The sequence below is a fragment of the Lagenorhynchus albirostris genome, chromosome 6, assembly GCF_949774975.1.
Source record: "Lagenorhynchus albirostris chromosome 6, mLagAlb1.1, whole genome shotgun sequence".
Taxonomy (NCBI): Eukaryota; Metazoa; Chordata; class Mammalia; order Artiodactyla; family Delphinidae; genus Lagenorhynchus; species Lagenorhynchus albirostris.
In genome coordinates this window covers 22786341-22811416 of record NC_083100.1, presented here as the reverse complement: position 1 = coordinate 22811416, position 25076 = coordinate 22786341, and the positions used below count along the sequence as shown (strand labels likewise).

Genomic DNA, 25076 nt, shown 5'->3' with positions numbered 1-25076 from the left:
CCTCATGTACACATCTAAATCATTTGTGTCTTGTAACTTTAACCCCAAGTATTCATCAGGGCCCTAAATCTCAAATTGTCTCTTAGCTTTTATCAAAAGCCCATTTGATATAAGTTGGAATGCCAGATTAAGAGAGTAAGAATGAAAAAGTGTGATGGAGAAAGTCTGAGTAAAAACAAACTAATCATATAGTTGCTTTAAATTTTCTATGAGATACAAAGCCAGGCCATCAGAATGCAATATACTAGAATATTACTTTAGATTTCCATAAAATGCCTTCACAGAATTATGAGTTAATATAAATTTATTTAGCACTTCAGGTAATAGCCAAATCAGCTTAGCTTTCTGACATTACTTTTTCCCCAGGCTCTAGAATAGAAAAGGTTTACAACAATCTTGGGTTGCCATTCTTGCTTTAACACTAGCTCTGTTACTTTAAAGAAGTTACTTCATCTCTATGATTCCATTTCTTTCTCTGAAATGAAGCATGAAAATAATGTTTTCTTCACGTATGGTTGTAAGTATTACAGAATATAATAGAAAATATTGAGGAAAAAGTAGATAATGGAAACCAGTGGGTTTAAAAAAATTTTTTTCATTGGTGTGTAGTTAATTTACAATGTGTTCATTTCAGGTGTACAGCAAAGTGATTCAGTTATACATATACATATGTTCATTCTTTTTCAGATTATTTTCCCATATAGATTATCACAGAATATTGATTAGAGTTCCCTGTGCTATACAGTAGGTCCTTGTTGGTTATCTATCTTATATATAGTGTGTGTGTATGTTCATCCCAAGCTCCTGATTCATCCCCCCACACACACGCCTAAAACATGGAAACTAGTGGTTTTATCTTTTATCAACCCCTTCAAATCACTTTGAAGGTAAAATGTCAATTAGATGGTAGGACTGTGTATTTCCTCAGGTAATGAATTATGACAGATTTGAAATTTAGGCTAAAGAGTTTAATGATTTTTTTCTAAAACCAAGCAAATTATACTATCTTTAACTTGTTTAGCTACTCCATACTCAAAAGAACTTTCACATTTGGTATCCTAGCTGTTCTTTTCTGGTTTTTTGGCAGTGGATAGAGAGGTTATCATCACGCTATAATTCTTTTATCACAGATTTGCATCTTCTTGACTGTAACTACTAAATCACATATATGCATCTTCTTGACTATAACTATTAATGGTGTAGTGATGCTGCTTTATCACTTAACCACTTTCACCCACTGGACGATATTGCCCAGGAGTAGGAAAGGATGAAGTTCTAAAAATAAGGATGCAATTATTAATAATTCACCATCTCAGCATTAACCAACAACATAAGCTGACAGGGTTTTCTGTCCCACAGACAAGACTCCACATTCAGAAAGGGGGATTCCCTTATGACAAAGTTAGTGATGACACAAATGTCCCTAAAGAGAAAAATTTCCGAAATATTAGAACTCTGACTTTTAAACTGTAGTACACATTATGGTTTAAGTAGTAAAAACAAAAACAAAGTACTTTAATTATAATAATATTTTAGTTTTAATTACTTTTTGGTATAAAATATAAGCCTTCAGGTCCTTTCTCTATTCAATAATAATGGGGAAAGAGATATTGCAGTCTATGATTTTCTCTCAGCTTCACTTTACCAGAGCTTATCTGATCCTCAGAACTGAACTGAAACTAGATTTTCCTCTGACATCAGCAAAAGCTTTTCTGAAATGTTTGCAACTCTCCAGGTGCATGGGTCCCTGAATAAATATTATTTCAACACTGATCAGCTGCATAGGTGAAGACCAAGTTAGGAAAGAGGTCTACAAGGATTTCTTAATGAAAGCAGGTGGCTGTTGATATTCTAAATAGATTCAGTAATTAGAACATTTTTAGGACTTTAGGGTGCATCTCACAAGGGATTTCTGTAATATTTAGAAGACAGCTCACATAGGAAAGCACTTGTTCAGGAAGATATTCATTCATGCTCTCCTAATAAATAGGGGGAAATTATTTTAAAAACTACATATGGTAAGATCAAAAGTTCTGTTCCTAGCAGGGAAATACTTTACTTTTTGGATTTATTGCTGAGTTTTAGGAATTTCTGCAGTGTCAAAGAACTGCCTTCCTATATAGGACGTGGATTTCAAGTGTAAGTCAAAAAACAATTACCATATTTGTTTGAAACTTTAGGGTGAACAGATAAAACATACCCTGTGGAACAAAATTCACTTAATAAATACCATTCCATACCAAGTTTAGGTAACAGTAGATTTTATCTTCACCCTCTCAGTTTGTTGTATCCGTTAAACATATTATCTATTCTAAATAACATATCTGCTTGACTAGTCCTAAAATAAGATTTTGAAACTTTCTAGTGTCATTTTATGATGTGAGTTTCCACCAAGAGAAATTTAAAATGCATTTATTTTTAGCCTATATTTACACTTTGACTCAATCCTTGTTCCAGTGGTACTACCTGCAAAAGTTAAGACCTTTTAGCAAGAGTATACATAGCAGGAAAAAATACTGAAAAAGTTTAAAAATTGTTACCAGCACTTAAGCAAATTAAATTGCCAAGAAATATTTTTTTCTGAAACGTATTGATTAGTGATAGGGTGCAAAATAAACTAAATCAAATTTCACATCTCCTTCAGTTATGTTTTTGAGATTCTGAGTCATGACCCAGGTTGAGCCATTAATGCAAATCCTCAAAACTTAAATAGTTTCTTGATACTTTTCATTTTGAGGCATCTTTTAAAGAAACAACAGATGCCTCTCCACATGCATTCTAAAAATCAATACACTTAATCAATAATGCTCTCCACAGGTAATAAATGCTGAGAAGCATTTCTGCCTATCTCTATTGATCGGGAGAATTGCTTCAAATTGGTTCAGATGTGTATAAAAATCATTTCCTTATTGATCAAAGCCTTCTCTACTCTGTTATTTCATATATGGCATACAGCTCTTTTAGACTTCATGTATATCTGTGATAAACAAATTTCCTGTGATCTGTGTATGAAACTAATTTGAATGAAATGTAAAATGGGTGTTTTTGTTTCTTTGGGGGAACATACTGCTTGAAATGTAATCAAAGCCTGAATAATCATGAGAAATTACTGAATTTAATGAGAAATGTAATGATGTTTTAATTATTTGTAATCTTAAAATTTAAGCTTTTTTGAGTCTGCTTCTATTATAACAGAATTCATGCAGACACATGCATTTAATCCAGAATGATGCAATTCCTGGTGGTATAAACAACAGAAAACTGCATAGTTATAGTCAACTGTTGACTCATATTGCTGGCAAGTTATATTTTGGTAACATGATCAAACATGTAAGTGGACATTGTGACCTTTTTGCTAATATATGTGTTAAGTGTATAGACAGAGTAATAAGAAAAGTATGGCTTCTAAATTAATTGTCTAACAATAAGTGTACAGTTTCAACAGACAGAGCATTTAATGAGTCTCATTAAATAGGGTCTATTCATCTTTGAGCCAAACAATTGATTCATTGGGTAAATATTATTAGATTAAGGACTCTTCCAAGGAAGCTCAACCTCTAAGTCTTGATACATTAACTAGTGTTGTGAATTATAACGAAAAAGCCAAAGATTCCTGTCAACATGACTTAGTAAATTTCATAACCTTATACTACCTATTTTCCTTATCTGAATGTTCCATTACAAAATGGCGTTATTTTGGCCACTGTATAAGCTACTGTGGAAAGTGTCACTGAACCACTACCTCCGTAAAAACACCAATTTTTACTTATTGAAAGGTTTCATTCATCTCATGATTTTCATTTGGAATCTCGGGGAATATGGATTATCATATAGTCAAGTTCCAATATCTCAACTTTAGATAATTTTACTTTATCTAACAATTTGTTTAATTCTGAAGGAATCTCTTATGCAAAACTAAGTTGAAATTTTCAACAAAACAAGAAGTATAAGGAATTGGATAAACTATGTTCGCTATATTCAAAAATACTATTTGAGTGAATCTGAGGAAATGTTAGTCAGTCAATGTTGAAAGCATAGCATCAGAAGGATGATATATTCTGGTTTGTTTCCCCTAGAGCAAAAATAAAATAAATTTTATAACATCTTAATATGAAACACTTGCCAAAGATGTGGAGGTATCTATCTTTCTGCTCACTAAGGCTCTATTGAATCTTGGGTACGGATAAACTAAAAGGCTAAACCTGCTTTCCTAAGTCTCTCATCTATTCCCAGGAAGCTAACTAACTGTACAATAAGATTCTTGGAGTCAATAAGTACCATTAGGGTAACCACAGAAATGAAGTTTTTGAAATATTTCTTGTACTTAAATAGAAATTAATCTTAAAGTATTCCTAGGAGCAAGCATAGATTCAGCTGGAAACTGGAGCTGCACACCCAAGAGAGATTTACTCTGACTCATGTTACATTTTAGTGAGGGCAGCTTAATCACAGTGGGAAAGACAACATTGAGCCAATCACTAAAAATTCATCTGGAGGTATTAGGGCATGACGTGGAGGATAAGAACGTTAGCTCTGGAGTCAGTCCTCACTTCCAGATTCCACCACGTATAAGCTGCGTGGCTTTGGGGCAGTGGCTTTTATCTGGCTCACTTTCCTCCTGCGGGAAGCAGAGTGTGTGCCAGCACCGTCCAGTAGAGACATAATGTGAGCCACATATATAATTTAAAATTCTTAGTAGCCATGTTTTCAAAAATCAGGTGAAATTAATTTAAATGTTTTTAAATTTAATACAATGCATCCAAATTAGTATTATTGTGATATGTAACTGATAAAAAATTATTAATGAAATACTTTACATTCTTTTTTCATACTAAGTCTTTAAAATCTGGTGAGCATTTTACAATGATAGCACATTTCAGTTTGCACTAGCTGCATTTCAAATGCTCAGTCAGTAGCCATATGTGAGTAGGGGCTGCTATCATGGATAGTGCAGGTATATATTCACCCCGTAGGGTTGCTGTAAGGATAAAATGAGATAATGTGTGTAAAGTGTTTGGCAAATAAAAAGGTAGTTGTGAAAACTTTTACTGTTATAACTAAGTACTGACTACAGCAGCCTAGGTGCTAAACTGGGGTGAAAGCAAGAATATATGACATAACTCTGTTCCTGTGTAATTACAAAGTTAAGAAGGCAAGATAAATAAATAGTTAACTATAATTTATGGCATCTTATTATCACATGAATGTATGAATAATATGCAATAAGTGCTCAGAAGAGGAAGATCTTCCCCACTAGAGTTGCCTTGTACCCACCTTGGTGAAGAAAATCATTTTGAGCTGGTATTTAATCAATGGGTTGACTTTTCTCAGGAAGATAAGGTAAGGGACCATGAAGATAGCTTAAGAAAAATATTCTACCAGAGGAATTATAGGACCAATAATTCAAAGGTGGGGAAGTGAAAAAATACACTCAAGAAATGAGGGCAATTTTTGATGGAGAACACAGCGTTCATGTAAGAGTGTACTTGGGTGAGTACATGCAGATCTGTGTTAGTGATGGGCGTTTAAAAGCCATGCTAAGATACTAGGACATTTTCAGTGTCAGAAGGAAATAGTAAAAAGAGCACTGATTTGGAAGTCAAAGATCTGATTTTAACCAAGTTCTACAATGGCCATGAATATGCCAATTTCTTACCTTGGGCGAGTCACTTCATCTCAGTTGTGTATTTTTTTTTTTAACATCTTTATTGGAGTATGATTGCTTTACAGTGGTGTGTTAGTTTCTGCTCCATAACAAAGCAAATCAGCCATACATATACACATGTTCCTTAGATCTAAAAAAAACAAAACCTGAGAATGTCAAGAGTTGTAAGGGGTCTCTTTGTTGTCACTGTTCCTGCTGTTTTTGTTGTTGTTCTATTCAAATTTATGGTATTTTAGGATGGGAGTAGCATAACTGAAGAAAGCTTTAAGAATTAATGTAGGTAGATTTAAAAGTAAAGAAATTGTAACCAAAAATCACTTGGGGTTATCTTTTCAATGGTCCTGACATCTTAAAAATAAGCACTTCAATATTGTAAACATAACAGTTGGAAATGGGAAAATTATAGAAAAGTAGCAAAGAAAAATAGATGAAAGTTGGGTTAAGGATGGAGAGGGAGAAAAGGTGTGAAATGATTGCCACTGCAGTCTGGACTCTGAAAAACAGAATATAGTATTCAAAATTGAAATGGAAGAACTAGACAGATAATTTTGCTGGAGATGTGGGACGGGATGTAACATGAGTTTGTAGTTTTTTAGTAGGTACAATATATACACTAGAATGTGTCCTTTTAAGAATTAATTGATATATGAGGGAGATGATGGAGGAGCAGAACATGGAGCTCACTTCCACAAATACAGCAAAAACACATCTACAAGTGGGACGATTTGCACAGAACACCTACTGCATGCTGACAGAAGACCTCAGACTTCCTAAAGGGCAAGGAACCCTCCATGTACCCAGGTAGGATAAAAGAAAAAAGGAAAAAACATAAAAAGAAATCGGGAGGGCACCTGTGCATCAAGGAGGGAGCTGTGAAGGAGAAAACGTTCCTCCTTCACCCTGGGAAGGCTCCTCACTGGCGGGGAGATCTGTCTGGATGGAGAGGGGGCTTTGGAGCCTCAGAGGAGAGCACAGCAACCGATGTGCAGAGGGCAAAATGGACAGTGACCTGCACAGAAGGTCAGTACCACCCCACTGCACTCCGCAACCTGAGACCACTCGTCTGCTGGTGCGGGCAGGGGCTGGGTGCTGAAATTCAGGTTTCAGGGGTCAGACCCAGGGAGAGCACCAGGGTTGGCTGCATGGTGACAGCCTGAAGAGGCTGGAGTGTAGCAACTGAAGGTCACTCGGAAGAAGCCTGGGCCTGCCAGAGAGGCAAGGCACCATTGTTGGGGGGCACACAAGGAGAGGGGCAGGACCACCATAGGAGCTTCTTTCCCTGCACGCATGTGCTTTCAGGGCTCTGGGGGCAGGCGCAAGCCACCGCTGCCATACTGAGCTCCAGGGTGGGCACAGGCTGCCGCCACCACTAAGAGACCTGCAAGTGGGCTCCAGTGGCTGCCCCCACTGTCCTGGGAGTGCGTGGGCCATGGCTGCAGCTAGGGGACCTGCAAGCAGGCACCAATCGCTGTCCTGGGGAGTGGGCAAGCTGCCACCGCTGCTAGGAAACCCTGCAGCAAGTACCGCTCTGCTGAGAGTTAACACCTATCTATCTTGAAACTCGTCCAAAAAATTGCAGAGGAAGGAACACTCCCAAGCTCATTCTATGAGGCCACCATCACCCTGATACCAAAACCAAAGATAGCACAAAAAATAATTACAGGATAATATCACTGAACAGGATAATATCACTGATGAACATAGATGCAAAAATCCTGAACAAAATACTAGCAAACAGAGTCCAACAACACATTAGAAGGATCATACACTGTGATCAAGTGGGATTTATTCCAGGGATGCAAGGATTCTTCAATATATGCAAATCATTGTGGTACACCACATTAACAAATTGAAGAATAAAAACCATATGATCATCTCAGTAGATGCAGAAAAAGCTTTTGACAAAATTCAACACCATTTATGATATAAAAAAAAAAAAAACCTCTCCACAATGTAGGCATAGAGGGAACCTACCTCAATATAATAAAGGCCATATATGACAAACCCACAGCAAACATCATTCTCAACAGTGAAAAACTGAAAGTATTTCCCCTAAGATCAGGAACAAGGCAAGGATATCCACTCTCACCACTTTTCTTAAACATAGTTTTGGAAGTCCTAGCAATGGCAGTCAAAGAAGAAAAAGAAATCCAAATTGGAAAAGCAGAAGTAAAACTCACTGTTTGCAGATAACATGATACTGTACATAGAAAATCCTAAAGATGCTACCAGAAAACTACTAGAGCTCATCAATGAATTTGGTGAAGTTGCAGGATACAAAATTAATACACAGAAATGTCTTGCATTCCTATACACTAACAAAGAAAGATCAGAAAGAGAAATTAAGGAAACAATCCCATTTGCCCACACATCAAAAAGAACATACTGGCTTGGCCAAAAAGTTCGTTTGGTTTTAAGTAAAGACATTTTTCGTTCTCACCAAGAATTTTATTGAACAATGTATTCACTAACCAAATGAACTTTTTGGCCAACCCAATACCTAGGAATAAACCTACCTAAGAAGGTAAAAGACCTGTACTCAGAAAACTATAAAGTACTGATGAAAGAAATCAAAGATGACACAAACAGATGGAGAGATATACCATGTTTTGGGGTTGGAAGAATCAATATTTTCAAAATGACCATACTGCCCAAAGCAAACTACAGATTCAATGCAATCTCTATCAAATTACCAATGGCATTTTTCACAGAATTAGAACAAAAAATTTTACAGTTTGTATGGAAACACAAAAGACCCCAAATAGCCAAAGCAATCTTGAGAAAGGAAAACGGAGCTGGAGGAATCAAATGCCCTGACTTCAGACTATACTACAAAGCTACAGTAATCAAGACAGTATGGTACTGGCACAAAAACAGAAGTATAACTCAATGGAACACGACAGAAAGCCCAGAGATAAAACCACACACCTATGGCCACCTAATCTATGACAAAGGAGGCAAGAATATACAATGGAAAAAAGAGTCTCTTCAATAAGTGGTGATGGGAAAACTGGATAGATACATATAAAAGAATGAAATTAGAATATCATCTAACACAATACACAAAAATAAACTCAAAATGGATTAAAGACCTAAATGTAAGACTGGATACTATAAAGCTCTTAGAGGAAAACATAGGGAGAACACTCTTTGACATAAATTGCAGCAATACCTTTTTGGATTCACCACTTAGGGTAATGAAAATAAAAACAAAAATAAACCAATGGAACCTGATTAAGTGTAAAAGCTTTTGCACAGCAAAGGAAACTATAAACAAAGTGAAAAGACAACCCACAGAATGTGCGAAAAAATATCAATATTTGCAAACAAAATGACCAACAAGGGATTAGTCTCCAAAATGTACAGACAGCTCATGCAGCTCAGTATCCAAAAAATGGGCAGAAGATCTAAATAGACACTTCTCCAAAGAAGCATACAGATGGCCAAAAAGCACATGAAAAGATGCTCAACATCACTAATTATTAGAAATGCAAATCAAAATGTCAATGAGGTATCGCCTCACACCAGTCAGGATGGCCATCATCAAAAAGCCTACAAATATAAATGCTGGAGAGGGTATGGAGAAAAGGCAACCCTCCTACACTTTTGGTGGGAATGTAAATTGGTACAACCACTACGGAGAACAGTATGGAGGTTCCTTAAAAAACTAAGAACTACCATATAATCCAGCAGTCCCACTTCTGGGCATATATCCAGAGAAAAACCATCATTCTAAAAGATACATGTACCCCAGTGTTCATTGCAGCACTATTTACAATAGCCAGGACATAGAAGCAACCTAGATGTCCATCAACAGAGGAATGGATAAAGAAGATGTGTTACATATATACAATGGAACATTACTCAGCCATAAAAAAATGAAATAATGCCATTTTCAGCAACATGGATGGACCTAGAGATTATCACACTAAGTGAAGTAAGTCAGACAGAGAAAGCCAAATATCATATGATATCACTTATATATGGAATCTAAAGAAGAAAATGATACAAATGAACTTCCTCACAAAACAGAAACAGACAGACTTTGAAAACAAATATGGTTAACAAAGGGGAAAAGGCGGGGGAGGGATAAATCAGGAGTTTTGGATTAACGTTACACACTACCATATATAAAATAGATAATCAACAAGGACCTACTGTATAGCACAGGGAAGTTTACTCAGTATTCTGTAATAACCTATATGGGAAAATAATCTGAAAAAGAATGGATATATGTATATGCATAATTAAATCACTTAGCTGTACACCTGAAACAATATAACATTGTAAATCAACTATACTCCAATATAAAATAAAAATTAAATTAAAAAAGAATTAATTGATATGTGAAGCCCATGGATGTTTTAGTTTCAGAGTTTCACAAAGTCGTAAAATCAATCCCATAATTCTTTTCTTCAGTGTTAATATGAGCATTAAATTTGAGCCTGTTTACTTTGGAAATTCAGTGGCACTCAAAGAGAAGCCCCAAGTGTCACACTTATCTGAGTTGTAATTTATGAAAGAAATTTTAAAGCCAGTAAAAGGAGCAAGACTTTTTGAATAATAAATATTTCAATTCAAATCCCAGCTTGACCTTCTCTGAGTCTCTTTCTTCATTAGCTAAAAAGGGAGAATATCTACCTGTTAGGATTGAGTGCAGAACATGTGAGGTACCCAGTGGAGCTCTAGATGCTCAATAAACGATGGCTACTGTGAACTCATTCTAGTAGATCTGAAAGACAAAAAAACTCATATCCTTTCTTTTAAAAAAAAATCAATATTATACTACTATTTATATCATACCACAACTCCTCCTGCAACAAGCATGTACTCATTACTGATTATGTCAAGTTTCATAGTTAGTGTCAAAAATATTTCAGTAGTAGGTAATATGCAGAATTCCTAAACTTAAGGATTTGTCTAGGTTAGGAGGTAAGTGTTAAAAGATTCAGGTACTCCTGGGTATTTTAGGTGTATACTCTCAAATTGAATTTTCACACATGTAAGTTATCTAAAATTAATTTTAAATTCTTTAGTTTGAAAAAGTGCCAATATTTTATTTGCACAGTGTGTTAGAATACAATGAGTTTCCAGTTTTTGTTGGTTCATCCAAAATGATTACATATACCCAGATAAAATGTTACCACTCAATCTCCATGGGTTAATTCATTTTATAAACTTCAAGAGATTCAAACATTCAAGTTTTATACCAAATCCAATTGAGACTGCTTTGCTCAAGATATTATTAAACCTACATTTTTCAAAAAATTACTTTTTAAAACAGAGTATAAAGAAGCTCTATTATGTTAAGTAAATTATAAGTTAATTTAGAACTAAAATTGGAGTGAAACACTAATTTTTAAAGGTTTGTTCACTCATCCAATAGCAGAGCAATACTTTGAGTGAAGGTGAAATTTAGTGCTTATCTTCTTTAGCCAAAAGAAGTTAGCAAATTAATCCAATAGAGTAAAATGGATAGTAATACATGTTATCCTCATTCAAACTCATTGGTCAACAAACAAGATACTGATTTAAGCAACAAGAAATTATTCTGAAGTCTTGATGGATAAAAACAAGTATTAAGTTTTTCAGAGATGTGTGGATCAAGACAGTTATAATCACTCATTGTTGATATTTACTGATTTATATAAAAGAATAGCAGTTATAAAATTATATCAATCTTCTCCCCAGACTGCCTACTTTCTTCCCATTCTGTAAAAGTTTGGGAATCCTGATAACTTAGATGTTATATAAAAAATGACTTACTTTGGGCTTCCCTGGTGGCGCAGTGGTTGAGAGTCCGCCTGCCGATGCAGGGGGCACGGGTTCGTGCCCCGGTCCGGGAAGATCCCACATGCCATGGAGCGGCTGGGCCTGTGAGCCATGGCCGCTGAGCCTGTGCGTCCGGAGCCTATGCTCCGCAACAGGAGAGGCCACAACAGTGAGAGGCCCGCGTACTGCAAAAAAAAAAAAAGACTTGCTTCTTTTTTGCGTAATACATGTTGAGATATTTATATTTTTAAATACCTTTATGAACCAATTTGGCTATTTTATTTTTAAATCAGTGTTGGCAAACTATATTATTCTATGTTTTTTAATAATATACTTTAAATCCATGTGATATTTGTGGAATATGTGCATTTATAATTTAGTAATTATTCTTAAAATACCATGCTAAATGACATTTTAAATAATCTATTCAGGAATTGCATGTTAGGAGACAAAATTTTATTAAAATGTTATAATGGTTTAATATTTTATTAAAATGTTATAAAATTTTTAAATGTGAAATAAAAAATATATTTCTATTTTGAAAGAGGCTTATTCACTTTAACATGAACATTGTTGGTACAAGTTTTCATAAATCCTCATAGTACTATTTAAAATTTCATGTCTACCATATTTTAATTCCATTGACCAAGTTTGATGTAGGTACATCTTCTATTCTTCCGAAATTTGTCATTAAGACTGTGACATTGGTATGACAAATGATTCATATTGTAGTTTACTTTTTATTGCCAATCATCAGGATATATAGAAAGATAACTATGCACATGTCTCTTAATACTCTGCTTTGTAGAGATGTCACCAATAGTCATACTGTGATTTTTTTTCTTTTGAGAGTGCCACCTCTCTGTCTCTCACACCAACAGATACTAATGTAGTAACTGACACATCCTGGTAAGTAATTTTGAAAATCTTCTAACCTAGAAAGAGTTCAGCATCGCAGATCCTAGTAAAACTAATTTTGGGGTCAGACATTATATGCCATGTAATAATCCAATATTTAGAGATGAACATGATTTTATATATATATACACACACACACACAATCTTACAGCCTTTTGAAAATGAGTTCAAGTAAACCTGAAAACCTCACCATAAACTTGCTGACTCAAATCTGTTCTAACAAAGACACATTTTTTAGATACCTGAGGCACGGTGCTGCTGAATTATATAATCCCTATCATTAAATTCCAATGTTATCATCTTCTCTATTTTATTGAACAAGCTTTCAGGAATTACAGAGGACTTTCATAAATACTTCCAATTAAAACTTTTACAGATTTGACTCCAACAAAAGATAATGGTTTAAAAGCTAAATTCTTTCCTTTTTCTTTACAGGCTTTGATTCTGTTTGGTTTTGTTTTCAAAAATAGAAAATGATATTTACCACCTTCCTAGTTGTTGTGTGAAGAATACAAGAAAAAAGTTATTTCATTCTTAGGAAAGTCACAAACAACAATTGCCTACAATGTGTGGCTGGAAGTGTAATCCACATGTAATGCCTCTGTCGGCAAAGACTTAGTAGAAGGGGCTTTATAATAAATATTCACATCTGCTGCTTTGGACACTCTAATCCATCCTAAGGATCTTTGCTGTGTCAGGCTTTGTTCTAAATGAAGAAGCTCAGTAGATATAAAGGTTTGCAAATAGGCCATATTTATCATGATTAACTTTACTTTTATAACTTTTCTCTGTTTTAGAGATATTCATGTCAATTTGGGTTATAATTCTTGATTAAATATTTGACTGTGACTTTTATGGCAATATTATTATTGAATTTTTATTATGGAACGGAAAAATTCTATTTTAACAATATATCACCTACTTAACATCTGTCAAGAAGGCATCACTGATAAAAATGCTGTGCTGGATGTGGAAAAAAATGACTAAAACCCCAGGCTCTGGATTCAAAGTGTTTGTGATTAAATGCTAGCTCCCTCCGTATCTAGGGTGTCATCTTAAGCAAGTTACTTAGCCTTTCCAGGATTCTCTTTCTTCACCTATATAATGGAGTTAATATTATTTTCTTTATCATTAGATATTGTAAGGATTATATGGAATCATCAATATATATGTTAGGTACTAAATCCAGTATCTAACGTGTTGAAAGAGTTTAATGAATTTTAAATGGCATTACTGGAATGATAATATTATATGCCTTCTAAGTATGATTAGATAATCCCAGTGACAGTACTAAAGTCATTTATTTAACCCACATACTTATGTAGACATATTCTGTTGTTTTTACTTACCTCCAAATTCCCTGGTAGTTTGCTGCTGGACTTCTTTAATAAAAAGTATTGGGCTTCCCTGGTGGCGCAGTGGTTGAGAGTCCACCTGCCGATGCAGGGGACGCGGGTTCATGCCCCGGTCCGGAAAGATTCCCACATGCCGCAGAGTGGCTGGGCCCGTGAGCCATGGCCGCTGAGCCTGCGCGTCCGGAACCTGTGCTCTGTAACAGGAGAGGCCACAGCAGTGAGAGGCCCGCGTACCGCAAAAAAAAAAAAAAAAAAAAAAAAAAAAGTATTAGTTAGAATGGGATTGCTGGTATGTTTTTCACTTTAAGGAAATTATTAACTCACAAATATATGGTATAAATATTATGACAATACTCTGTGCAGTATTTAGCTCTCTTATGACACAAAATTTTAGTTTAACAGAATTTTGAATTTTAAATTAGAGTAAAAAACCTAAGACATCTTTGATATGGAGGTATTTATTTTCACTTCAACTCCAAAAACAATTTGTTGTGCTAATAAGTACCACAATTTTTAAAGTATAAATGTATATTATTAGTTCTAAGTAGTGATTTAGTATACTAGACAAATTTAAGTATAATAAACAAATTTAAGTTATAAATTACCCACTGTGTGTATATATGTATATATGTGTATGTGTATATATGTATACATGTATATATGTATATATATGTATATCTTTGCCTTAGATACATTTTGAATCCTATTTTTTAATACTTTTTTTCAGAAATAATTCACTTGAAAAAAGAAAGCTTCATTGCTTAATTGCTTTCAATCTCATCTTCTCAAAATTATTAATCCCAAATATAAGGAGACTAGCAGGGCATTTGATGACCTCTGCATATAAAGTAGATAGAGCATTTAAAAATTTTATAATCTAATCATTGGCATATCTTAATTTTAACTGGAATTATTTCCTATACAGCCAGGAGTTAGTTCATATTTAATGACTGACATCTAACGTAAAATGAATCTGAATTACAGTTGAAACAAAACTGTATATTCTGTTGCTTATAAACTGTGACTGCTTGAAATAAAACTTTGATATTCATTCTCTCTCCCTCTTTCTCCCTCCCTCCCTCTTTCTGTCAGGTCAAGTTTTAGCTCAAGCAAGTGGCAATGGGGTTATCCATTTACTGGATCTTAAATCAGGGCAGATCCACAAATTGATGGGCCACGAGAGTGAGGCTCACACGGTCGTATTTTCTCATGATGGAGAGACTCTGTTTTCTGGAGACTCCGACGGCACCATTCGAACGTGGTCTTGATGGTCAGCATATCCCACTGTGGAGGGCATTCCCTTTAAGGCTTGAAAATGCCTTGTATAGTCCCAAACCAGTAAATATCTGGTTAAATATGCCAGCAGGTGACATTTACAATTTGCTTTAAAACATGCTTTGGACATATATTTTAGTGCTCATTACTGTTACCAATAAAAAAAAAAAAAACTTTCTGCTCATTTATTTGTGTCTGGGTCTTTTTCTTTCTCCTTTTGATAAGAATTTCGAGACAGAGCATCTTTGCTAGCAGTTTGGAAGAAACAGCTTTACAATGACGCCTAATGACAGACTAGATGAATTACAGATTGATTTTGAATGTTACAAAACAAACTGCAGGAGAACCAGGCTACTTTTTTAAAAAATCAAATCTAAACTGCAGGAAGACCTGAAGTTTAATCATGTAGCACAGGGAAAGTCTTTCTGTAAGCAAAGGGTCAAGTAGAATTGGGGAGCATACATTTTCACAGATTCTTTAACAATGATTACACTTTATCTGTTAATAATAATCATAGACTGCAGATGGCTTAAGTCTAAATGCTAGGCTCTTCCAGAACTTTCATCTCTGAAGCCCATGGGAGAATGCATTAAGTATAATTACAATAAAAAATGAAAAGAAAAAAATCGTAGTCTCAATGCAAGTAAGTATCTTGCACGTAAAATGCCTTTCCCCCTCCCAATGCATGCATCCACTGTATAAAGTGCGACTGCTTAGAGAACGCTCTAGCCTGGTCCAAAGGAGCAGCTCGGATTTCGACCGAGCTCGGCTCAGAAGCCAGTTGTTGGCGCTGTCCGTGGTGCTGAGGAATTCCCAGCTGCCGGCAGAATGAGCTCCAAATCAGCAGTCTGCAAACTGCTCTCAGTGATGCAGAAACCCAGCTAAAGTTGCTCCTTTCCTTCACGTCCACAGTTAGTATTTTCTGGTGTTTAAGAGGGGATTCAAGCAACATATCGTGGATGATGCTGACGGTATTGCCAGCGGAGTGGGTTTTAAGCTACAGCATGCTGTCGCTGATTTTGATCCTCAGAGCCTAGCCAAATCACCTCTACTGCCATATCAAACACTGTGTAAGTGAACTCATGTGTGGAGGAGGCGTAATCAGCCGGGAAATTTCATAGAAGGATCTGGGAAAAGGCTAAAAATAAGTTCAACATGATTCTGCTACTGGGGTCTGGATTGCTATAGGACCAGCATTGCTTCTTGCTTTGAATTCTGAAGACAGATCCAAAGCATATTTCTTATGTGTGTCTGCAGTGTTTCTCTCTGGAAGGGCGGGAGACTGCTTCTTGACTGTGTTTTGAAATGGGAGGTAGAATGGATTGCCTTTAATTCAAGCCTGAAAATGTATTCTTTGGATAATTAAAAAGAAACTGCTTTTCTAAAACATACCTGATCTTTTAGTTTCTATTGGTCAATGACCCCCACCACCACCATTTAACCTCCAGAGTGATTAGGTAAGTGTATCTCATGACATGAGTTATGTTTGTTTTCTCAAAGAAATAGATGCAGTCATTTAAAATCATATGTAGCAATATGGGGTGGGGGGAAAGTTTAGCTGGGAAGTGATCCTCAGTATAGCAATGTTTTCTTACTTATTTAAAAATCTTCAGATAAACATTTTGATTTCTCTAACGTTTCTTCTCTTAAATATTAAACTGCACTAGAGTAGCTTAATTAAGAAGAATGCTCTTGAAAAAAATAACTTTCTTATACTGAAAAGACCTTGTTTTCTCCATGCAGATTTTAAAATATATTTGATATAATAAAAGCATGCTTAATGTTTATATAAAGTAGGTATTACATCCCTATTTTTACCTTTAAGTTTACATTCACCCTAACCTGACACATTAATGCCTACCTGTAGCTTACAAAGAGATCATTTTCTATGTCCTTTTGAAACAGAATGATATGTGTATTTTATATGGCTTATCTTGCATGTATTGACAGATACTACTAGAAAACTATAAGAAAGCACAATAGCTCCTTTTTCTTCTCAGATAAACTTTCTAAATATGTGGGAAATGCATGCTTTAATTGGAAAATTATGCTTTTTCAGAAGCTTGTATTATGTTTGTGGGCTCTGTAGTAATTTAAGGGAAAAAATGCTTTGTCAAAGGGAGCTTCCAGCTTCTCAAGTAGAATTATAGGTTTGCTTTTTTTTTGTTCTGTCATGACTCACTGTTTTTGACATATTTTAAAAGAAATCCATCTCCTTTATCATTACCTACCCGAAAGGAATTCTAATATTAGAGAGCAGTTTTCTCTTAAAAGAGGTCATGAATATACTCCCTTCCATTTTATTATTACTAGAATTTGCATATCTAACTTAAAATGCAAGTATAATAGTTCTTGAAGTTTTCTAATGCTATCTTTATCTTATTTAAAATTATCTGCATATGTTAGACTAAAAATCGATGGTTTATCATTGCTATTATAATCTGAAAATAAACCAACAAATAACATTTATAAATGATCTGAAAATGTCCTGTATACAATTTTAGCAATATTGGCATAAAGCCAGCACCATTTAAATAGGCAAATGAACTATTTTACACTTTTCTTATCTATGACTCCCTAAAGTCACAGTTTTCCCAAGGCTTTGTATGAGTTAGTCACTCTGATAATTTAAATAAGAGCCCACTGCCAACACTCCCCACCAAGCACTAATACTAAGTGAAGTGTACAAGAGTCAATAACACCAAATTAATATGGCATATTTTCTATGAATTGGCAACACCCTATTATTTTTAAGAAACTTCAATAAACAGTTACACTGGCATTTTTATGCAAATTGCCTAAATGCAAGTATCTTTGGCATGTCAAAAAACAGTTATGTTTTCAAGAGTGTGTGAATGTCATTTATTTTATATTGAATTAATTCAAATAGTATTTATTACATGAATATTAGAGTCAGGTTGCTGTAAAAATAATTTACAGATACATCTTTCCTGTCCACTAGGAGCTTACTTCCTGAGTAAAATAAAGGTGTGGACAATAGTACAAATAAATTTTTAACAAATCCTTTTCAATACCTGGCATTTTCTTATTTATTATTTAAAGTTTTCTTTCTTTTATTCACTGTGGAATAGTTGTGCTATTTTCCTGCTTAACTATGTTTCAAAATCCAGATTCATGTTCACTTAAACAAGTCACCTATATTGAGACCATTGTTCTCCAATTATGGGCGTAAAGAAGTAGGAAGACCTTTGTAGTAGCTGCATCCAGTGATAATTTAAATTCAGCTGTTGGTTTCTTCCCTTTCTTTTAGAAGTAGAATGTCTTCTCACTAATCTCCTGAGTTTTCTTTCAGATGATTGTAACATATATACATTCTGTCACTCATTAATCAGTGAATTCAAAGAGAACATGAATTCAAATATTCTCGAGTTATTTGTAACTATTAGTAAGATCACCCTTTGAGTCTCGGTAAAACCACTTCTTACAATTTAGACAAAGCTAAACCTTTGAAATTCAGAAGGTAAATTTAAGCTGAAGATTCCTAGGCAAAGTAAGTCCATAAAGGACAATTTTAATGCATATATTGCCAAGGATCAACTGTCCAAACTTCATAATAAAGTGTAGACAGTTGCATGAACTTAGTCGATTTGAGGTCTTAGTAGCTTCCAAATAGATCTCAAATAAACATGTTAAGAGCATGGGTTTAAATGAATCTATATTCTCTTTATATATGTCAAATTATTCTTTTTAAATATTTATTTTTCAGCCTGCCCCTCTTGTATTCTCATGGAAGGAGCTGAGTATATCTAATATTAGGAGAACATCCAGAATCCTTTGAGGAGGGGGATGGCTCTTCATATTCATGAAGCTTGCATACTTCTGTTGGTCATCCCCAGATTGGTCACCTCTGCTGCCATCAGTCATGAAGACTATCCTGCTGATGAAGGTGACCAGACTTCCAGTAATGACAATCTGATTTTTGATGACTATCGAGGGAAAGGGTGTGTGGATGACAGCGGCTTTGTGTACAAGTTGGGAGAACGATTTTTCCCAGGGCATTCCAACTGTCCATGTGTCTGTGCTCTGGATGGACCTGTTTGTGACCAGCCAGAATGCCCTAAAATTCACCCAAAATGTACTAAAGTGGAACACAATGGATGCTGTCCTGAGTGCAAGGAAGTGAAGAACTCTTGTGAATATCATGGGAAAAATTACAAAATCTTGGAGGAATTTAAGGTATGAGTTACCCTTCTTATTTATTGAATACTAACTTTTTACACCACATACTTAGATTACTACATTAAAATTACAGTTGGAAAAACACAGTTTTAAATTTCTCTTTGATTTACAAGAATATGACTCCAGTTAGCATAAGTACCAGTGTGGTCAACAAATAGGTAATTGGTTTGTTGATCCGTATCTGTAGGGTTTCACAATAACTTTTTCCTTCAGAAGTATTTGGAGCATGTTGCCATCTTTTATTTTTGCCCTTAAACATTTCCTTGGTGTTATAACAAAATATGTTTTCTGAAGGAAACAACTTTGTTTAAAGGCTATGTGTCCATTTATGTGTTTAAATTTTGTGAGTTTTTGGGTGTGTGTGTGTGTGGCTTATTAGCCTGTAGTTGGAGCCATTTAATTATAGTCTAGAGTTATCTATTTAGTGTATGGAAATGCAAGTGCTACAGAGACACACTTCTGAGCTGTGGTCTTTATATTAAGAATATACATTGGACTTACTTGTTGTAGAGCATGGTCCCCATTCTATTCTCTGCTCATTAGATTTTTTTTTTTTTTACTTACAGGACCCCAGAGAGAACTGAATTTTTATCATAGTCCCTTGTAAAAGGTAGTAAAAAAAAAAAAAAAGACTAATTTTTCAGCCTTTCAGCCTCCATGGTATTTCTTAGTCTTTCTTTTATGCTTGTGTCATATTTTCAAGTAACTTGGAATTCACTTTTATCTCTTCTTGGAGTCTCTTTTCTCTAATGGCTAGTTTTAATTAGCATTTCCTACAGCCAGGTATGAACCCTTAAGGTATAAATTAATATATCAACATGTCCTCAGATGTAATGGCAGTTCATGCCTTGGAGTTTCTGTCATACTGATGGCTTGATATAAAGATTTTCATTTCACCTAACCAAGTTCTGTGACAAGGTGCTCAGAATCTTGTAGGCAAAAGAAGATATAGCTAGTTTTCAGTGAGACTTTATGTTTGAGAGAAGAAATGTTCAGTTATTGGCACTGACCCAACTTCCTTCTTTACAAGAATCAAATGGTGGAAGAAGTCAATACGTGGAAAAAGGTTTTAACTGATCATGATCAGAGTACTTCCTGTGTATTGGCAATTCATTGCATTTGGTCTATTCCAAGTTATGGGCTCATACCAGTTCTAATTTACCCAAGGAACCCATTTATTTTAATTAGATTCCTCAGGACACGAGAGAAATTTTAATGATAATTATCATATTCAACTTTCTTACACATAAGTGTTATTCTAGACTTTTTTTTCACATATATGATACTTTGTTGCACAATATTGAGAAGAGGCTTGAGAGTCTAGTAAAATTACCATTATTGACATCAAATAATAGTTGAGTATCATATTTATTAATGCCTTTCTGGTCTTTAACATCTTGGACACATTTTGATATTAGCTACTTTTACTCTTAGGTTAACAAAAGTAAATGCAAATACTCAACACGTGATTGACTCTAGACGTAGTTCTAGAATCATGTCACTCTCCTCTAACATGCATATTTATCTAGAGTAGAATGCAAAAAGACATTTTAAGATAGCCTAGCCTAAGCAAAAAGTACCCAAGATAAAATGTGAGATTATTACATATTGATTACCAAATTATATAAAAGAAGAAAAGATACTGACTTTTTTTAACTTAGCTCACCACTTAAAATGCTAGAGTTTTCCCTGTTTTTATTAGATTTTATTTTATTTCAAAGGTAATAATTATTTTACCATGTCAAATAATAAAGACATAGCAAGTTAGTAATTGCTTTACTCCAACTATCTGTCCCTGCTATAGTTAATATTTAATCCGTTGATATGCACAACTTTTTCCCTGACTTTCAATATCATTGATCTTAAATCAATGTGATTTAAAAAAAGAAAACAGATGCCACTTTTTCACAAGGATTTAGTTTTAAGAGCTTTAGAGATCATTAATAAGAATGAAGAACTGAGACCAAGAAAGTTTGTTACCTGTCCAAAATTGTCAAGTTATTTAACCTATTTCTAAATACACGCAAACAAGAAAGCCTATATCAAAGCACTTTGGCTCTAGAGTCAGAAAGACCTGGATTCATATCCCAAATTCATCACTTAGATGTAAGATTTTGGATGGAGTCCTTAAACTTTTGGAGCCACAGTGGCTTTTGCTACAAAATGGCCATCATGATCATTACTTCTGATGGGAGGAGATGTTGGAAAGATTTTGTGAGATAATTTATATGAAGTTAGCAGTCTTGTGATGACTGGTACACAATAGATATTGAACAAAAGGTTGTTTCACTCCTTCTAAACTCTAATGTCCAGGGATTTACTCTAAATTCTCCATTCCTCCATGTCTTCACCTACATTTTTATGATGGAAGCTCGATTTTAAAAGTCACTCAAGTGAAAGAATTCCAACACCTTTTTTTAAATGTTCTACTTATCTACGTGAACTATGTACGCCTTAGTAAATATCAGCCATCTGATTCTCTAATTTTAGTTTCCTGTCTCTTGTAAGCTGACCTTTAAAGCTGTATGCAACTTTCAAATAATAATCTTAGCATGTTATTAAGAAGGTTGTATTACAAGATATTTTTACATGTTATATATTCATCCAACAAGTATTTATTGGGCCTTTTGTTATATAAGTTACTGTAGATGTACTGTACATACATTAGAAAGTAAGGTATCTAGAAGGCAAAATCTCCACCCACAAGGAAGGCATGAACAACGTGGAGAGAGAAGTGGGGGAAAGGAAGTCTAAAGTATGTGACTGTGAAGGTCAACACCAAGGGATTGTGGTGCCAGAAGCTTATCAACATGGTGTGAGGTTTGGTCAGACAAACTTTCTTTTTCTTCAGGATGGTCACAGATGACCCTGTTCTTAAAAAATTAAAATTTATCCAGGGAGAAGTTCCAAAGAGGAAACTGCTTGAGCAAAATCAGAGATTGGGATGAATAAAATCTGCAAGGAGAGGAGGGAGATGAGAATAACAGGAAGCTGGATCTTACTAAAATGCCATTATAAGGAGAGAGAGGTAAATTTGCATAGCATTTTTGGAACGTGGAAAGAGGAACTTGAGTACTGGGCCAAAATATTTAGATTCAGTCTAAAGAATAACAAGGGACAAAATGCAGTTGTTATACATAGAGATGACCTAGTTAAATATGTTTTTTAAACAAAATGACTTTATAGCCAAGTATATAACTGAATAGAGATGAAGTGATATTAATGGCTGAGGAGGTGGGACTGTTGCAGAAAACAAAGAATGAGATGACCAGCATGCAAAGAACAGAAACATTCAGGGAAGTCTTGAGGATAAAACTCTAAATTCCCTAGTATAGTCTAGATTCTACTCATCAACCTCTCCAAGTATCTCAAACTCTCAGTGACTTCTCTTCCCTGTGTGCTTGCACATGCTGTCCATACTTTTTCACCATTTATACACACCTGTATAAGTCTTACTAGACTGCTTCAGAATTCCATTTAAATCTCATCTCAACTGCAAAGCCCTCTCTGACTGTCCTACTTATGTATCCTGGGCTGCGTCTCACACCATTATAACAAGGACAATAATCATAGCCAGACACCATTAAGGCCGTTATATGTATTATAGCACATTTCATAATAACACTATGAGGTTACACTTTTCTTAGCACTGTTTTACAGACAAGAAAACTGAAGCACCAAAGTGTAAGCAGCTTGCCTAACACCATATCTAAAGTAGAAGAACTAGGAGTCAAACCCAGGCATCCTGGCTTCAGAATATAAACTCTTCACCACCTTTACCACCTCTGTCACACTGCAATAATATAAAGTGAAAGGACCTGTCTCTCCCACTGGACAGTGAACCCTTTGAGGCTAGGGGCGGTGTTTTCTTTTTCCTCCTCTGTTCCCAACCCCAGCCCCATATAAACCACATAACAGGTATTTAATATATTTTGGTGAACAAAATGAGTCAGGTTATAACTGAACACATAGAATAAAAAAAGTTCCTTTAAAATGCCTTAATTTCTGTTTATGTGTTGACCTCCCCATTTTAATTAGAGAAGCATTCAAGCTTCAGGTAAAGAGTGCTCTTGGGACCCCTAAAGATGACACGCATTGTTCATATATTTCCATACTGCTTCTACTTTCTACTCCTTCTCCCCTACCCCTTCCTAACCAATATTCATCTTGCATTGCATCTCCATCCCAAGTGTTGTAATGACCATCCAGTGTTTTAGTTGTGTGGTCTCACTCTATACAGTTACAAAGACATACTGAAGTCCCTACTTCAGTCTTTTCTGATCACTAAATTTAAACATAAATCACTATGTTGTACACCTGAAACTTATAACATTGTACATCAACTATACCTCAGTAAAAAATAAACATTTAATGTGGTTAAAAAAATTGATATACATGTGTCACCTGATGGAAAAAATAATGTTATTTATAAACGGGGTTTTTTCAACACATTGATGCAAGCTTTGAAAATGGATTTCTCTCTACCCTTTTTGAAAACTCTAAATTTTCCAGTGTTCTGGTAATATTGTATTAAGTTAAAGGTCATTGTATAGTAGATTTTCTCATCTTTCTTTTATGTGTACTCAAGCAAAATGACACTGGAACCTACTTTTTGAGAAATAAGAAGTATAAATAATAAATTACAATAGCATTTCCTACAGAAAAACTTGATTGGAAATGTAGGTTCTATCAGCTTTGGCTCTGTGATAACTATCTCATGCTGAGTTTCTTAAATGGAGAAATAATTTCTTATTTTGCTCAGTATTTTTATAACTCTCACTCAGCTAGAATTAGCCATTTTGGATTTTTTTATACTTTAAAACTTGTACTGTTTTAGTTTTATTTCAGACACTGACAGTTCAGCAGGTTTCTGGTTTTTATTTTTAATAGGTTCAGTGTGATTATTTTCTCATTTTGCACATTTTGTAAATATGTTATTGCTTTTTTTAAAAAAAGAAAACATGTTTTCATGCTGTGGTAAGCTGCCTAGTTTTTGCCCTGAATTTTGGGTTTAACATTTAAATCTTGAGGAAAGCAGCAAAGAGGACAGAAAATTAATCACTCAGAGTATTCTGCCAAATCATCACACCCATAAAAAATGTCGATGCCAACTAAGGTTTAGAACTGACTCACTCTTCAATGGGTACCTTCATAGGAAGACAGGTTTCCCAACTTTCTCATTAATCTATGCCCCCATCATTAATGTCCAATTAACATTAATGGACATTAAATGTAACATGAAATCTGTAAAAGTGAGTAGAAAGGATTTTTGAATTTAGGACTGGGAGGTTTTTTTTTTTATGTCTGTTTGTTTTAATACAGAGAAAGAATGGAAAAGTAACACACTCTAGGAACTGATAACCAAATATGTGAAAGAACAGGAAAAAAAATGGGGGGCTGTAAAGAAATCTCAATTGAAGGGACTAATAGTTAACACTTTGCAGAAATACAGCTTCTTGTACCCCACCCACTCATCTGCCATGGCACCAGCTTCTATGAGAGGCACAGAAACTAAGATGTTTGTACTGGACAGAGGGGTACAGAATGCATCTTTCCAGAGGTATGAAGGTTGCATGTATGTATGTATTTTAATGCCACCAAATGGAATCAAATGTGTTATGTCCTGCTGAAATATGAGAGGCAAGGCAGTGAAAGTTTCATCCTAACAACTGGAAGGGTTTCTTTTATTTTTATTTTTTTATATTTTTTGACCCTCTGTACTTATTTTAATAACAGAGAAATGGGTGAATTTTAAGAATATGGGTGGGATTTTTAAAGATATTTTTCCCAAGAGAGGATATACAAGTTCTCAACAAATGATTAATGGAACAAACAGGGGCATTTGTAAGATTTCATCCAAAGAAAGTCCTAGAAAACATCATAATTTCATA

General features: G+C 34.9%; 2 protein-coding genes across 2 annotated transcripts in view; both read left to right on the top strand.

Moving 5' to 3' along the window:
* Positions 1–14978, top strand: part of SPAG16 (sperm associated antigen 16) — an 873487-nt gene extending 858509 nt beyond the window's left edge. Inside the window, exon 16 of the mRNA XM_060151305.1 lies at positions 14803–14978. Within this exon, the coding sequence (XP_060007288.1) occupies positions 14803–14978 (176 nt within the window). The remainder of the gene's footprint in view (positions 1–14802) is intronic.
* Positions 14979–18792: 3814 nt separating this feature from the next.
* The window catches only part of VWC2L (von Willebrand factor C domain containing 2 like), a 147780-nt gene continuing 141496 nt past the window's right edge, over positions 18793–25076 (top strand). Inside the window, exon 1 of the mRNA XM_060151304.1 lies at positions 18793–19182. Within this exon, the coding sequence (XP_060007287.1) occupies positions 18793–19182 (390 nt within the window). The remainder of the gene's footprint in view (positions 19183–25076) is intronic.